Raw genomic sequence first — 16,899 nt, 5'->3', positions numbered from 1 at the left:
TGGGCAGGTTCAGACAACATAAGGGGCTTCATTTGCAGTCAATTTCATTTTTTGAACGTAAATTTCTACTTCAAGTTCATAGTACAAAATTTACCAAAATCATTATTGTCTACAGAGCACTCCTCAGGCAAGCTACAAGCTCATCACGATTTGAAAATAAATAAATCATGGAGTAGTACTCCTTTTCTGTTGAATGAAAAAACATGATCAATTGTTATTCTGACATAAGTTCATTGACTTGATATAGTTAGGGAGATTTTTCTTGACTAAGCGAGTGGCTTTGTAAAAGCATCAGCTAACTGCTAGTTTGCTGACACAAAACAAATCTCGAATTGGCCTTCTATGAATTTCTCTCGGATAAAGTTAACACGAACGAAGCACTTTGGTTGTCGATATATAGCACTGGTTTAGTGTTTTGAGGAACTAGCAGATCGTGTATGAGCGCCTCAAGCCACATCAACTCCTTGACTGCTTCCGATGCAGCTACATACTCTGCCTCAGTTGTACTTAATGCTGTACATCGTTGCCTTTTCAACGACCAACAAATCAACCTTCCTCAAAGAAGACAAACTTGTCCATTCATTGAACGTCTTGTCGAATAATCTACTACAAAATTGTCAAAAATCTACTGTAAATAGAAAAATTTAAACTAACGTTTGGTTTAAATAATATACCAATTTTGAAAATTCCTTCGACGACTTCCACGTCATCAGAACTTCGTTTATCCAAAAAACCGTTCACTACTCCCAATGCATACGAAATATCTGCTCATGTTCCAATAGGTAAATACATCAAGCTACCTACTGCTTCACGGTAAGGAAATCTGGTCACAGGTAATGAACTTTCCGTTACAATTGCACATCTGCTTCCGAGATCACTGAGTGTAGTTACTAGACATGAATCTGACATGTTAAACTTGCGAAGCACCCTATCGACATAATAGGACTGATTAACAAAGTATCCACCATTTGTTTTGTGAAAAATTTGAAGTCCAAGATAATAGTTTGCTTTAAAAAGTCTAATCTCGAAATGTTGAGTTAAAAAACTTTTGATGTACTCCATATCATGTTCATAAACAGCTCTTTGCTTGTGTTGTAGCACGAAGACACATGGGTCAGCTTTAGAGATCTTAAAACCAAAATCGGCCAATAAACTTGTGAAACTGGTATTTCAACATCTGGAGGCTTGTTTCAAGCCGTAAAGACTTTAAACAAGTTTGCGAACTCGGCCGGAACCATCATTCTACCCCTGTGGCTGGCACATGAAGATTTCTTCGTCTAGTTAACCGTTTAGGAACGCAGTCTTGACATCGAATTGGTAGAGTTCTAGGCGTTGACTGGCTGCGAAAATTGTGCGAATCGATGTGAACTTTGCAACGGGGCTAAAGGTTTCTGCATAATCGATTCCTTCTTATTGATTAAACCCTTTAGCAACAAGACGTGCCTTGTACTTCTCGATGGTATTTTCAGTCATCCGCTTTATTCGATTTTTGAGCATCTTCAAATGTTTCTGGCTGCAAATAAAAGCATACCCTTCTAAGGCGTTAGTGTAAAAACCAAAACTCCCTTTTAAGTTATTTTGGGAATGACTACGAAGTTTTTCTCGATAGCTGCTTCCTATTGGATTCGCCTCAACACATACATTTTGATGCTTTCAGAATGACTTCGAAGTTTCTCTCCGTAGTTACTAGGCTCAGCATCGATACGTGCCTTTCTTTTGGTTTTTTTTCAGGATTGATAATTCAATCATTTTTCAAACTTCCAACATCATTTTCCTCCATAAAATGGGGGCGGTTTGAATTTATATCGACTACTGAGAATTCTTTGAACAACACATCTCTTGATATTTCTATTTTGTTTAATTTTTGAAACCATACACGGTAACCTTCAACATTGTCAGGGTATCCAACAAAAATTCCTGGTTCTGATGACTTTTTATCTAATTTCTGTCTTTTTTCTTTTGGTATATGTAAAAACACTTCGCTTCCAAAAACTTTTAAATTGTCAAAAGACATTTTTCTATTATATAGGGAGTTTTTGACTTGTCAGGACAAGGTCCAAACCGCTTCAGCCCAAAGTTTAAGTGGCAAATTCTTAGAATGGAGCATAGTTCTTGCTGTTTCAACTATAAACCGCATATCTCGCTCTGCTCTGCCATTTTGCTGAGGTGTATAAGGGACACTGGTCTGATAGAAGATTCCATGGCGTTGAAGCAAGCTTTGAACTTCTTTATTTTTAAATTCTAAGCCATTATCAGATGGGAGAATTTTAATATGACGATCAAACGGACAAAGTTTATGTATTTTTAATCATCGCACAAGCTTGCGACTTCTCATTAATAAAGAAAATGACCCTGAAGTTGGAGTAGTCGTCTTTGAAAAGACAAACATATTTTGACCCTTGTCGAGAGCACTACCTGAAGAAAACAGATTTATTTTGACATCAGGAACAAAGTATACGTCAACAAGTGTCTTTTCAACCCACTCCTGATCATTGAAAGCTAATACTATTTTGATTAAGCATCTACCACGTTCTTGAATTTTTCTTCCATTCCCGGTTCCTCAAGATCTACATATTCACTAAACCATTCTCTTCGAGAAGTCATATGCTTAATTGCGCCTGAGTCTAGTACCCAGTCATCTGCACCAAATTAGAATGTACTGTAGAGCAAACCAAGAATGGCAATCGCTATCACTACTCTGTTCTTTGTTTGCATAATTTAAACGTTTATTTTTATTTGGGCAATCGGTCTTCCAATATCCATACTGATTACATACTCCGAGTATTTTGATGAAATGTTGTCCATGTGCTTTATGTGCGACAAGTGCACTACTTTCCTCAATAGATGCTGATGACGATGCCGCGTGGTCCATTGCGTTTAACTGGGTTTCTTCCATGATGAAACTTTACCTCAGATTTCCAATTGTTCGGCTTTAATGTCTGTGGACTCCCAAACACTGAAAAATAGAAGAAACGACTGGGCAGAGTCATTAAAATTTTTGCAATGAACATGGACGGAAAAACCACTTCTCCGACGTATCCTAGCTGCTACACTAAGCTCTCTAGTTTGCTCATGTGTGCGGCCATGTCATCCGCTGGATCTTTTTGAAAGCTAAAGAAACGCTGTTGAAGTAAACTTATACTTGCGCTTGATTTCTGCTCGTAAACTGAACACAATTTTTTCCACAAGTCACCAGACGTTTAACAGTTCATAATGTAAACCATACATACTTTTTTGCCCGCTGCTGTTTAACACACGTTGCAATGATTTTCTGAGCCTTACGATCTTTGATTCAACACATCTTCCCCATTTACCACCTAGAATAAATCGCTCGCGTTTAGAATAATTTTCACTTGGAACTTCCAAATGTTCCATTATATGGCCAATCAAATGCTAGAAACTTGCCTTACTTTCAAGCCCCTTATGTCGTAATAAACAAAGGATTTGACAGATGTCACCAAAACAAAATGGCCGCCACAGGGCGCCAAAAAAATATACTATAAGGATATTTATAACATTACCCATATTCCCCAGGACATATTTTGTTCCGTTGTTAAAACCGAAATTTCTTAGAGCTAAATATCTTTTCATAGGGATGTAAACATAGCTCCAATGGATACGATTTTTAATAAGGTACACATTGATTATTGCGTTGAAGTTTTTTGATTTGCAAGGTAATAAATGTTAACTTATACGTTCCTTAACGTTTTAGGTGTCTCCACAACCAAGCAGGTGCCTCTTTAAATGTGACGAAAACAAACGCGGACAAATTTTCTGTGAACTCTTGGGCTATTACAAATTATTCTTTTAAACGTACATATACTTATATTTCCTGTATAGCGCTATTATTTTATTAATAATAATAACCAGGTGGAGCAACAGTCCTTTGGGAATTAGGACCTGGTGACTTACAACTCTCAACAATTCCTGTGTGCGGGTATTGTTATCATGGATAAAGGATACCTACAGTTTTAAGCCGAATCCGAATTAATTTGAGGGGGATGTGTCAATTCTTCGCAAGAGGGAGTATCCGTAAAAAAACGTTAGAAGGCACAAGAAAGGATTGAACCTAAGACCTCTGGCATGACAGTCCAATGCACTTTTTTTTTTTTTTTCCAAATTCATTTTTATTTATTCAATCTTAAACCTATCTTAAAGCTAGACAAAAATTCATAAAACTAGCCTAATTATCCATAACTTACAACTAACTTAATGGTCCCATACGGACACTCTAAGCTTAACTATAACACTAATTACTAATGCCTTTCGGCTTTAAGATCTATTTTACTTCCATTTAAATTTTATTTGTTTTGTTTTTATTAGAAAATTTTGAAAAAACTAATATCAATAACCTTTTTTATTTATTTTTACTTACAAACTACTTAAAATAAGGTCCTTAAATAAAACTTAAAACTAACTTAAACTACCTATTCTACCTATAAACTACTTAAAACTAGAACAACCACAGCAGCAAATCTAACTATCTAAAATTTTTGTTTTTCATATTTCGTTGTTTTTTTTTTTTTTTTTTTATTTTTATTTATTTTTTTTTTAATGTTTTTTAATGTTTTTTTTTTTTTTTTTATTTTTTTTTTTAATTCTTTTTTTTTTATTTTTTTTTTCGTGCCACCATGCCTATTCTACTTAAAACTAAACCCTAAACATAAAACAAGTATGTAAGCCGGCCAAGGCTTAAAACCCCATCCCGACTACCCACTATCAAGTGCCGATTGAAGCCACCAAAACTGGTTCTCCTGCTTCACGCTATCAGTTCGGTCCCGTTTAGACATAGCCCTACTGAACCGAAGGAGCTCCGCTCCTCTTTGTGCCATGACGTCCCGACTGTACGGGAGTCGCCTATCCACGGTTCTTCGTCTGACGTGGTAGATTAACGGAACTGCCAATCTATCCTGTATCAGACCGCATTTGTCTAAAAAGAGGAATTCCTCTGGTGGATGATGCCGCTCAAGCGTGCACTCTCAAAATACTCGTCGTTCGGATAAAACGCCCCGAAAATTAAATTGTTGGTCGAGGACATAGCTCTTGCAATGTGACGAGTTTTATCACGAAATTGTCAATTCTGTTGATTCGAGCCCCGTTGTATAGGACCTCGTTGGAATAGTAATGCACATAAGAAGACTCGGCTGTTCGATATAAGCCGGTACAGCGTCGTAAACACTGCCGCTCGAACACCCGAAACTTCTCCATCTGGGAAGGGGCAACTTTGAACCACACAGGACAACCATAAACGATCATTGGCCGTATGAGGGCCATGTAGCAAATTACCTTCCCTCTGGGGTCAAGCCGACTGCCGTTTCGTCAGAGCGAAGGCTCCTCTGGCCCTGGTCAGAGCAGCATTTATATGTCTGTCGAAATATAAATACTGATCTAACCGGATACCGAGGTACTTCACTACACTTTTGCTCGCTAATGGCTGCCCGTGAAGATCAACGATGACCATCTTGCTCCAATTCTTACACGTATCCCTCGTAGCCCCAGCCAACGGAGTCCGGAACAGAATTGTCTCCGACTTCTGGACATTTATTTTCAGTTTCCAGTCGTCGCAATATCGCTCAATCTTGTCGAAATCACGCTGCAAGAGAATTCTAATAACCTCAACCTTTCGGGCCGTTCTGTACGCAATTAGATCGTCGGCGTACGCAATTGCCTTTGTAAGACTACCTATCAGATCGCTGGTGTAAATGCTGAAGAGAATCGGCGAATTCACCGCTCCCTGGTGAAGACCATTTTTAATTGAGAATGTTGTGATAGAAGTTACATTGCCACTTTGACAACAAACTTTCTAGCGTTAAGCATATCTTAAAGTATATACAACAATGGCTTGCTTATGCCAAATCTCGTCAGTTTTAGGTAAAGACCGTCTAACCATACGGTGTCAAAGGCCTTTTCCAAATCAGAACAGCACCTGTGCATTGTTGTTTTGATTTATTCCATTGGATATCAGAAACGAGTTTAGACGCAGCATGAATTGTGTCATGACCCGCCTTGAACCCGAACTGTTTATCCGGAATTATTTTTTGTCCGCAGCCCACTTAGTCAGAGCCCTATTAATGATTTTTTCGAAAACTTTGCTGATGCTCGGAAGAAGACTTATCGACCGAAGATTTGACGGGTTGGAGTTGTCCTTTTCCTTTTTCGGGAGAGGATGAACCACAGAGGTCTTCCAATGCACTGGATAATATGCATTATTCAGTGCATTATTGAAGTGCGTGGTGTAAATGTCAATTGCTTCCATCGGTAAATGTCTTAGTACAACGTTGGATATACCATCGACACCTGCTGACTTTTTATTTTTATTGAATTGAAGATGAGCTGAAGCTCAACCTTCGTCACTAAAAAGGAACTTCCTCCTCAGATATTATGGCATTTCCCAGGGAATCGTCATTGAACCGCATGAAACCGCGGTTCTCAAATCTCCACTGTGCCTTATCATTTCGAAGAAAAACGTGATTAAGTAAGGCTCTGTTTTCCGGGTTGTGGTTTGGGACGAATACTAACATTCACCTTGTACACTTGCTGAAAAGCAGCTCCCACCGCCTCCACTTTTTCCTTCGGATCTTCATTTATGTAAAAGTCATCGTCAAAGATGGCTTCTTCTGGATCTATTTGCGCTGTCCTGAATACGTCCCTGTTCTCTTCGGTTCTTTGGAGTTTCAGGCTCGGAAGGTCATTGTCGTTGTTTTTCCTGAATATTTTGTTGATTTTGGGGAACATACTAGGGTCACTCGAATTAACTGACCGGATATTGCGGTCCCAGTACTTGTTAATTGATAGCCTGTAGTTCTCCTTAATCAACAGATTGACATTTTTTATTGACGATTTCAGTGTCCTAACCTCCAAGTCGTGTGGGTCTGTAAGTCGTCTATACAAGTTTTTGAGTCTTGTCAGTAAGCCACTCTTGTGCTTTCGCAGTGCGTCAATTGTCGCGTTTCTGTAAGCGTCCATTTGGTCCCGTTCTCTGTACTTTGGGATTGTCCGTTCCATCGTTCGTTTTATTGTTTCGTCCATCTGTTGTAAATGTTGGTCATTTTCTGTATTTGTCAGGTTTCTGTTGTTTGGTGGGGCTATGTCCCTCGAACGAAGTTCTCTCGCTAAGGCGTTGGTGAAACGAGGCCAACGCATCTTACTGTAATTGTAAGAGTGCGTTGCAACGTATTCCTCCAACTCCACGCGTTCGTTCGGAATCTGCATTACAGCAGCCAGTCCGCAGTGATCACTGTCGTACTCGACTGTCTGTAAGCAGTTTCGAGAATGATTACCCACTTTGTCTGTTACTGTCAGTCTAGTGTCGTACAGCAAAAGGTCCAGAAAGGAGCCACTTCTTGGATACGATGGCCTTTCAGTAGCCAGCAGGTCGACGCCATATTCAACGCTGTAAAGATTCATCAAATTAAAAAGATGATTACCTCTGGGATTACTATGTTGATTTCCCCAATCTTCATGTTTTGCGTTCAAATCACCGGCCAAGATGAAATAGTTTTCTTCCAAGCTCAGTTTCAGTTCCCTAAAAAGAATCTCGAGTTCTGAAGCAAAGTAAGTAACCTGCGGAGCTCCAGCCGCATAAGCCGCAATCATATACATCCGCTTCCCTTGAGTGAGAGAGATGCGTACAACGCAAACTTCTAGCGTCTTGAGCTTTCGCAATTCATTGTTGTATATGACTTTATAATTAATGCCTTTTCGTATAAAGAGAGCGACACCGCCCCCTTGAGTGGAATCGGGCCGGTCTCTTCTTACGATATTGTAATTTTTATGAGTCAATTTGCGTTTGTGGTTTAGCTTAGTTTCGCTAGCCATAAACACATCGGGACTGTAGTCTGTCAACAATTGGAACATATTGGCTCTTCGTTCAATCCTAATCAGTGAATTTACATTCACAGCTAGGACTTTAAGGCGCGTGTCCGGCAGCGCGCCCTTTATGGTCTAAATTGCGCCAGGCCAGGCAACAAAGAGTAGAGATGATCTACCCTTTTGCCTTGCTCCTTTATCTGACAGTCCAATGCACTTACCATCACTCCACGGATACTACAGCGTTAATTATTATTTATTTAGGAAAATCATATTTTTTTTTGTCCTGCAAACAATGATTTTTATTATAAGACAACAAATTTTCACAAAACATTTTTCAAAAATTTTAATCATTCTCCTTATAAAAACTACAACTTCATGATTTTGATTGTTGAAAACGTTCCCAAGGAAGTTAGCTAAACAACACATCCGTTGTTACCAAATTATAACTGTGATTCTAAGAAAAATACTTTTAAATTAAAACAAACAAAAATTTCTAAAAATTGAATTAATTCTTTTATCTTACTTTAAGGTCGTCATCTTTGTACACAATAAAATTTAAGTATTTCAAATCTTATTTCTGAAGACATTTATTTATAACATCTCTTAAAATTTCAATTTCAGATTTTATAAAATCACATTCCAATTCAATATCATCTTTACTAAGAACCGGGCATAAACCTTGAATAAAAAATTAAGTTCAAGTTTTTATTTCATTTAAAGTTATGAATGAAAGATTTTTATTTAAACACTTTTGACATCACGCAGAAGTAAGTACTCTTAAAGCTTGCAACGACACAATATCTGTTTCGATCTCGTCTCGCGGCATCGAGAAAAGACCAGGAACTGATTCTTTTGTACCGAAATTAGCTTGTCTGTCTTTTCGGGTTTTATACTCTTCTTTAAGATAGAAGAAAATGTGATATTTTGATGCTTCTACAATTAATAAATTGAATGTACAAAGAAACTTCTAAAAAATTGAATTTTTTCCCATAAAAAGGGTGATTTTAGAACTTTATATTTACAGAATATTATTACTGTCAAATACTATTTCAGAATGGCAAAAACTGTCGAATTTCATTGAAGGATCACTATGATCGAGATCGAAAAAAATGTTAGGTAATGAGTTTGTCAAAAAACAATTTACTGCATATTTGCCAAATCACAGACTATTAAACGTCTTCAACTACCGACTTGCTTTATTGACAGAGTTCCCATTTGAAAATACACAAAGAAGAGACAAGACAACACGAGACGAGACTATCGATGGAAAAACTGACGACAAAATAAGCGACACTTAGACGAGACTCAGTTATTCGACATACCGTAAAGAGTTTAAAATTTTGACAAGATTGACACGAGACTAGCAAAAATCTTCTCGGGTCTTGCCCCGTGGCCAAGCCAACTTTTAAAATGAAAATGGATAATTATTTCAGTCAGGAATTTTGTATTCCATGTCGTCTATCTTTTTTCTATCTTCCTAACAGAATTTGAAGTTAAAGAATTAGGCACTCCATAATACAAAAATTTTCTGTTAAGTTGTAAATTATTAGTGAAAACTTATTTTCGGCTTGGAATTAAATCATAAATTACATTATTAAAAAGTTAAGATATGCAATTTGAATGTGAATGTGATTTTCTTTTTTAACTTGCTTTTTAAAACCTACCACATCCATAATTGCAGTTTAAAGAAAAATAAAATAGATGGAACTTACCTCTGCGTCGACATAGTAAGCGGTACATTATCGAGATCTCATCAACAATTCTATTAGTGTTGAATTTGTGTTCATTTATACAATCCTTTGTGCTTCCAATAATGTTTTCTAATCTCGCACATTCAGAATGTACTTGAGAATAGGCTCTCTCCAGTTCAGAAAGTTCATTATTAAGCCCAAGAACTGTCAGTTTAGCTTCATTTGTAAGTTTTATCATTTGAAGACGTACATTTTCGATTTCTTGAAGCTTATTCTTTTGGAGTTCACAAACTTCAACTTGTGTCATCACTAAATTTAAGAATCAGCGTTTGTAAATATTTCGTATCAAACAGTATTCCAAGACTTACTTAAGGCATCACATTTTTTCATGCAGTCTTCAATCGAACAACAGTTATTGGAAACATTAGCAACCTCTTCAATAACTTTTCCATATGGTCCTAATTCCTTAACGACTTTTCTAAGATCCTCATAAAACTTAAACAAAATATTAGTATTTTGTTTTAAAGTGTTTATCGAATCTTTAAACTCCATGTGAATTTGCTTCTCTTTGGCAATTGTTGCTGTAGCCAATCTCTTTTTGTCATCACAATCTTTGAAAAAAACATTCGCCCCAATTAAACGCTTTCGAATCTCAGTTTGCATCGCAAGGATTTCATGAAATCGATTGGAGTTTGTGATGCGTTGTCGTTTGGCATTTTCAAGCATATCATGTTGAAGTTGAAGCATTTGGACATGATCACGTTCATTTTGGAGAGCTAGCAATTCAACTCCACTGCCAGGTGAACACCAATTAGGGGGCTTACTATAGGTTTCGAGAGAGTTAAAAATAGATACGACACGACGGAAAACTTTCCTACTTACACAAATAATTTTTCTTGCTGTTGAGACTCAATAAAATAATCTGGTGATTGTTCAGGATGCAAGCCGAAATCTCCAGGTAAATCAAGTTTTAATGTAGGCTTAAAGTGAGGCATGACTCTTAAAAAAAAATGTAACTTCCTATTAAATGATTTTATAAAAAATGTTTACTGAGATTTCGAGACAAAAGATTTGATAAACTGTGTGTGACTGTGTTTTTTAAAGCTTAAAATTAGGGTGTTTTTTTGGTTATTTTATTGTGTTAAAATAAATTAATCAATAAGGCTTCACGGAAGTAAGTGTTTTCCAATAGGGACGGGTTGATTTTGACAGATCGTTTTGGCAAAATTGTTTATTTTACATTCCGTCATAATACCTAATCAGTCACTAAAGACACATCATCACAACGTTACAGCGTCGAGCAAAGTGTGCAAATGAAAACTTTATTATCAAAAAGGGTGTTCCCTAGTAGCAACGATGAGCGCGTTTCCTTTTTTTATGGGGTCGTCTATGGTCGTCCTTCCAAGTCAACTATTCAACGTCTGTTTTCCAAATTCAAATCCACCGGACTAGTGAAAAATCAGTAAAATCCGAACTTTGAAAGTGTACAGCAGAATCTTAAGCTTTCAGTTCCGCTTCGCTTAAAAGAACTTTGCCTGAATGGATACTTAAATAAGAAATATTTTTCGGATCTGGGACGACCCCAATCCACGTGGAATTCACGAGGTGACAATGCATCCAAATAAATGTACTTATCGGTCCTTACCTATTTCTTAGAAAATTATGCTTCCCAGGCCATCACCGTCAACGAATAGAATTGGAAGAAATATGATTTCCATATGTAAAAAGTTTGTTCAGAACAATAAATGTTCGGTGATTAATGCATCCGTGGATTGTGCAATTAGAGCAATTACTAATGTACGCTAAGTACTTTAGCACTTTGACAACACAACAACAAGGAACTATTAATGATTTTATCAGCAATAATTTAGTACCAATAGGTGTCAATTCTTGCTATAATGAAAGATCACTAAGAATTCCATAAATATTGCTAATAATTTGTAGAATGTGTTCATCCCATCTTAGAGTTTTGCTAACATACGCACCTACGTTTTGAACTCTGACTATTGTAAAGAAGAAATGGATGTAGCTTAGGTCAAGTTCGTTCTTATAGATAATAATACAGCCTGATTTTCAAGGATTTGTTATCATCACACAACTGTTTTAAACAATTATTAGTACAAGGAGACTGGTCGTTGATGAAAAGTGCAAACAAAAGGGGACCAAAATTCTTAAAACTCTTTAAAGACTCAAATGATGTTTTTTATAAGACTTTATATCTACATTATAACAACAGTTATAAAGATTTATGTAAGCAAAAAAAAGACCTTTTTTAAAAAAAAAAAACTGCATCAAATTTGGTTGATAGTCATGACTCTAAAGCTTTCTGGTCCAATGTGCGCATTTTGAGTGACCGTAATAGGTCAGTTATAATTCCCATTGAATTGGATACACTGGCTTGCACTTTGAACAAATTTTCATAGCTGATCCATGCCAGAAGTCTATAAGCTTTGCACTGCCTTTTATATATATTGAAGATTAGATGCTCCATTCTCAATGTTAGAACTGGTTGTTGCGCTAAAAAAAATGAAGAACAACAAAGCTGCAGGGCTGGACGGAATACCAGCTGAGTTCTACAAGAACGCCACCTTGCAATTTTTAGAATTTATTTTAGTGCTCATCTATCTCTGCAATTTTTAAAAAATTTGACCCTATTTTACCTGAAAACTATAGAGGCATCTCTGTGCTTAGTTCCCTAAGGAAATTATTCACCCAGATCCTCTATTCCAGGCTTGTAAGATGGGTCGAACAAAACAACTAAATAAGTTGCTTTCAGGCGGGCTTTCGAGCTAATCTTTCGACAATCGACCAAATTTTCACTCTTACGAGTCTTGCTAAGCGTTACTTAGAGAAAAAAATAAATCTTTACTCTTTTTTCGTTGACTTTAAATTAGCATTTGACACCATTAACAGAAGATCTCTACTATTTAAACTTGCAGCTATCGGGCTATCGACAAAATTTATCCGAATCTATGAGCAGCTGCTCTCAAATATGACAGCTGTAGTTTCAAATGGCAGTAGCAAATCGAAACCGATTAGTTGTAATACAGGTGTGCCTCCAGGCTGCATTTTAAGCCCGCTTATCTTTTCACTATTTATAAATGATATTGAAGACTATATCCCTGGTGGTGTTACTTTTGGTGATTTGTCTATTAAAGTTTTGCTTGATGACTTGGTGATCTTTACTGATAATGCAGTCACACTTCAGCTTCAAATAAACAAATTAAATCAATTTTGTGATTTATGGGATCTCCAAATAAACACCTCAAAGTCGAAGATTATGGTCTTTAGGTCCCAACATCGTAGCAATAGAACCGACCGCAACTGGACCCTCAATGGTTCCAACTTAGAAGTGGTGAAAGAATTTAAATATTTAGGCTACACATTAACTCATAACCTGAATTTTGGTGTTCACATAAAAGATAAGGTGAGAGTTGCAAAAAGTGCAATAAATTGTATGTGGTCAAACTTTTTTAATAACAAACTTGTTGATCCTACGTCTAAGTTCAAAGTGTTTGAAGCAACTATCAAAAGCTGTTTGTGTTATGGCAACCAAATCTATGAGTACAAGAAAATAGAAGATATCGAATCTGTCCAAAGATATTTTTTTAAGCGTATCGTTAGACGTATCTTTAGACTCCCAACTAACACGCCCAATTTACAAAAGACGGTCCTATCAGTGTGTTTTAGATGCCGGTATACTCCATTTAAAGACTGGTATGATTTGGCCTAGGCACACAACTTTCCTCTGTCTCTATCTGTTGATAGTTTAGATGCCTGGAGAAGCGCTCTCTACGACTGTATATCTACCATTGATGATCACTTATCAATCACTCTCTCACAAAATGTTAAGTTTATAAAAATATACCGGTTTTTACCAAACCAGCTTGAGATCTTGCAAATAGATATGAAAAAACTAGATTACATGCAGATGAGGACAAATATTTTGTGGTTGATCAAATATCAAATGCTTTTGAAAAAACTAGTAAAGCTATGAAAGTTACTTAACCCTTAATAATTTCTTTTCTTATATCCTCTGTTATCTTAATGAATGAAGCAATACAGCTATGCTTTGCCCGAAACCCATTTTGAATAATTTTGATTAAGTTATTTTTGTTGAGATACTTTTAATTTTATTTGTGCAACAGTTTCTCAATCACTTTAGACAAAAATGGCAGTATTGAAGTTGCCCTATAGGCGTTACTCTGCTGATGAACTACGAGTTGCTTTTTTCTTGACGAGTGGAAGCACTCTTGGGTTTTTCCATAACAAAGGGAAAGAAGGCGCCAAAGCTGGTAGTCTTAGACTTTATTTTCATAACAGCGCTTGACATCACAATCATCAACTTTTGAAAAAAAAAAAAAAAAACAAAATAAAAAATAATCATTATTGGGTCTTTGGAAATTGAAATGACAGAATGGCTGGAAAAGCAGCCCAGGCAGCCGCTGCCGCAATAAAGTTGTATTCCATAATACAATTGATGGAAATATTTATTCACTCATAATAAAACAAGCGATTCAAATATATAAAGTCGAAGTCGATAAAAAAATAGGGTGATTTTTTAAAAGCTATAAGAAAGTTTTTCAAAAATAAAAACATATACAATTCAGAGAAATGTGGTACCCATGGCATTATGGTTAGTGCGTTGGACTGCCATGCCAGAGTTCTTGGGTTCGATCCCTGCCTATGCCACCTAAAGTCTTTTCACGGGTACTGCCTGTTGCGAGGAATTGACAAATTCTCTAAGAGTAATTCTTGTCATGAAAAAGTGCTTTCTCAAAATTAGCCGTTCGGATTTGGCATATAAACTGTAGGTCCCCTCCATTCCTGACAACATTACTCGCACACAGGAATGGTTGAGAGTTGTAAGTTGATAGGCCCTAGTTCTCAACGGACTGTTGCGCCACCCAATTTATTTTTTAATTCAGAGAAATGCATAAAATCTTTATTTGAATCGATAGTACGGTCCATAGGTGTTCAAATGGTAGACATGTGCATTCAAGAGGACACAAGCGTCCATAGGTTTTTCTTAAAAACAACCTCTGTCTACCAACTCCAACTCTCACCTCCCCGTGGTGAACATCGGGTGCCTAGTACCTCAACTGGAGATTGGGTTCCAACCCCAGTTGAAAGTTGTTGGGGGCAACAAACGAGAGAGGTAAGGAGAGGTGTTTCCACTAAGGCACCTCTCCTTATCCAGACTGCAGCGGATGAATTTCCAAGATGGAATCAACGGTGGCGTCTACAGTGAACACCTTATAGGGCTTCTTCGACTTATTCGGATCCCAGGCCTATAGGGCTCCCCATCCTTGTAGTTATACTTAGGATCTGGCCCTCCAGGTTGGGGGTTGTGCCGTCGGGGTGACTTCCTGGCCACGTAAAAGCTTTCATAGTTGCGAAGCACAACCAAGCCTCGGATACGCACGGATTTACTGTTGACAACCAACGAAAACGAATTAAGGGCAACGAACTTCGGATATGCAAGTGGAATGTTAGGTCCCTTAACAGACCACGTGCGGCCGAAAAATTAGCGGAGGCCCTAGACAGCTATAAAGCAGATATCATCGCAATCCAGGAAATATGATGGGATGGGCGGGGCAAAAAGAGGATGAAAAACTGCGATATTTACAACGAAAACCAACAGCGCTTATTTGGATGCGGCTTCGTCCTTGGAGCCAGACTTAGGCAAGAAGTCTTGAGCTATAGGTGCATCAATGAGCGCCTCATGACCATACGCATCAAGGTTAAATTCGGCAACATTAGCCTGATATGCGCGCACGCCCCCACAGAAGAGAAAGACGACACCACCAAAGATATGTTCTTCGAGCTCCTAGACAAAACATATGAGCAGTACCCTAGCTACGATATTAAAATAGTCCTGGGCGATTTAAATGCCAAGCTAGGAAGGGAAGACATTTTTGGTGGAATAATCGGGAAGAACAGCCTGCACGACAACACTTCCAAAAACGCATTCAGGCTCATAGATTTTGCAGCGGGGCGTAACGTCAAGGTAGCCAGTACGCGTTTTCCACACCTCAACATCCACAAAGGAACTTGAACTTCTCCAGATCAATCAAACCGTCAACCAAATTGACCATATTGCGATGGAAGTAAGACACGCTTCCAGCATCATGGATGTACAAACTTTCCGAGGAGCTAACATCGACTCGCACCACTACCTCGTTGTACCCAAGGTAGCACTTCGGATTTTCAGACCCAAGCCAAAACAGGGAGGTGCTGGGAGAAGGTACAACGTCGAACGGCTACAATCGCCAGAGATCGCCAAATCCTTTTCCGACCAAGTAACCTCTCTCGAAGTTCTCTGCCGCCAACACAATGTATCAAAAACCAGCAACATTGCCAAGATTCAATCAAAGAAACCGCCTCTGATGTGCTGGGTTTCAAACAGCCACCAACAAGGAATCCCTGGTTTGGTGATAAATGTCGGCAGGCAAATGCAGCTAAACAACAGGCACGCAAAGCGGCGCTGCATAAAAGGACGAGAGCTGCTAATGCGCTCTATGAGCAGAAGAGGCGAGAGGAACGCCGACTTCTCAGAAGGAAAAAGAGAGGGCATGAGAAGCGTGCGGTCGAAGATGTTGAGAGGTATAAAAGCAGGAGTAAGGATCGAAGGTTTTATGAACAGGTGAAACGATATTCACAGGTACATAAACCTAGAACCGAAGGCTGCAAAGACGAAACTGGAAACATCATAGTGGAACCGCAGTCAATGCTGAGGATATGGAAGGACCACTTCTGCAGACTGTATTACGGCGACGACGAACTGAATTCCGATGTCAGGCAGGATGATCCATTCAACATAGACGACGAAAGCCAACAATCCCGTCCTCCCGACTTAGACGAAGTAAAGATTGCCATTTCTAAGCTGAAGTCTAATAAAGCCACTTGAGCGGATAACTTGAATGCCGAGCTCTTTAAAGCAGGTCGAGATAAGTTGGTTAGGAGCGAGCATGCACCAACTTATCTGTAAGATATGGTCGGAAGAAAGTATGCCCGATGAATGGAACCTCAGTATTGTTTGCCCGATCCTGAAAAAAAGGAGACCCTCTAAACTGCACCAACTATAGAGGAATCAGTCTACTTAACATCGCCTATAAAATCTTCTCTGCCGTTATATGTGAACGTCTAAAGCCCATCGTCAACGTAGGTCCTTATCAGTGTGGTTTTAGACCAGGAAAGTCCACAGTTGATCAAATATTCACATTACGGCAGATCCTGGAAAAACCCCAAGAACACCAAATCGACGTACAATATCTTTTCATCGATTTCAAGGCCGCATATGACAGCATATACAGGGACGAGCTGTATAGAGCCATGTCTAGTTTTGGCATCCCTACCATACACGCTGCTCCATAAAGTTTTTAAACAACTCAAC

The 16,899-nt window shown here is 38.1% G+C and overlaps 2 protein-coding genes across 2 annotated transcripts in view; both read right to left on the bottom strand.

Annotated features, from left to right (window-relative positions):
* LOC129945537 (dual specificity protein phosphatase MPK-4) overlaps window positions 1-16,899 on the bottom strand; it is a 172,917-nt gene that overhangs the window by 53,297 nt on the left and 102,721 nt on the right. The gene's annotated exons all lie outside the window — the stretch shown is intronic.
* On the bottom strand, window positions 8,094-10,599 carry LOC129945538 (uncharacterized). Its single transcript, XM_056055344.1, has 5 exons — window positions 10,386-10,599; window positions 9,872-10,326; window positions 9,525-9,812; window positions 8,336-8,490; window positions 8,094-8,266 (listed from the first exon to the last, which is right to left on the bottom strand). The coding sequence occupies exons 1-4, from the start codon at window positions 10,496-10,498 to the stop codon at window positions 8,384-8,386; spliced, it is 963 nt and encodes a 320-aa protein (XP_055911319.1). The 5' UTR covers window positions 10,499-10,599; the 3' UTR covers window positions 8,094-8,266; window positions 8,336-8,383.

Source organism: Eupeodes corollae, chromosome 2 (genome assembly GCF_945859685.1).
Source record: "Eupeodes corollae chromosome 2, idEupCoro1.1, whole genome shotgun sequence".
Taxonomy (NCBI): Eukaryota; Metazoa; Arthropoda; class Insecta; order Diptera; family Syrphidae; genus Eupeodes; species Eupeodes corollae.
The sequence above is the reverse complement of the archived record's forward strand: the minus strand, read 5'-3'. Positions and strand labels throughout refer to the sequence as shown.

What these genes read in the sequence shown, in the direction of transcription:
- LOC129945538 (XM_056055344.1), bottom strand. Translation starts at nt 10,498, where the DNA reads ATGCCTCACTTTAAGCCTACATTAAAACTTGATTTACCTGGAGATTTC. An exon ending in CAGCAAGAAAAATTATTTGT is followed by an intron (nt 10,327 to 10,385) that starts GTAAGTAGGAAA and finishes CGAAACCTATAG; the next exon opens with TAAGCCCCCTAATTGGTGTT. An exon ending in GAAAAAATGTGATGCCTTAA is followed by an intron (nt 9,813 to 9,871) that starts GTAAGTCTTGGA and finishes TCTTAAATTTAG; the next exon opens with TGATGACACAAGTTGAAGTT.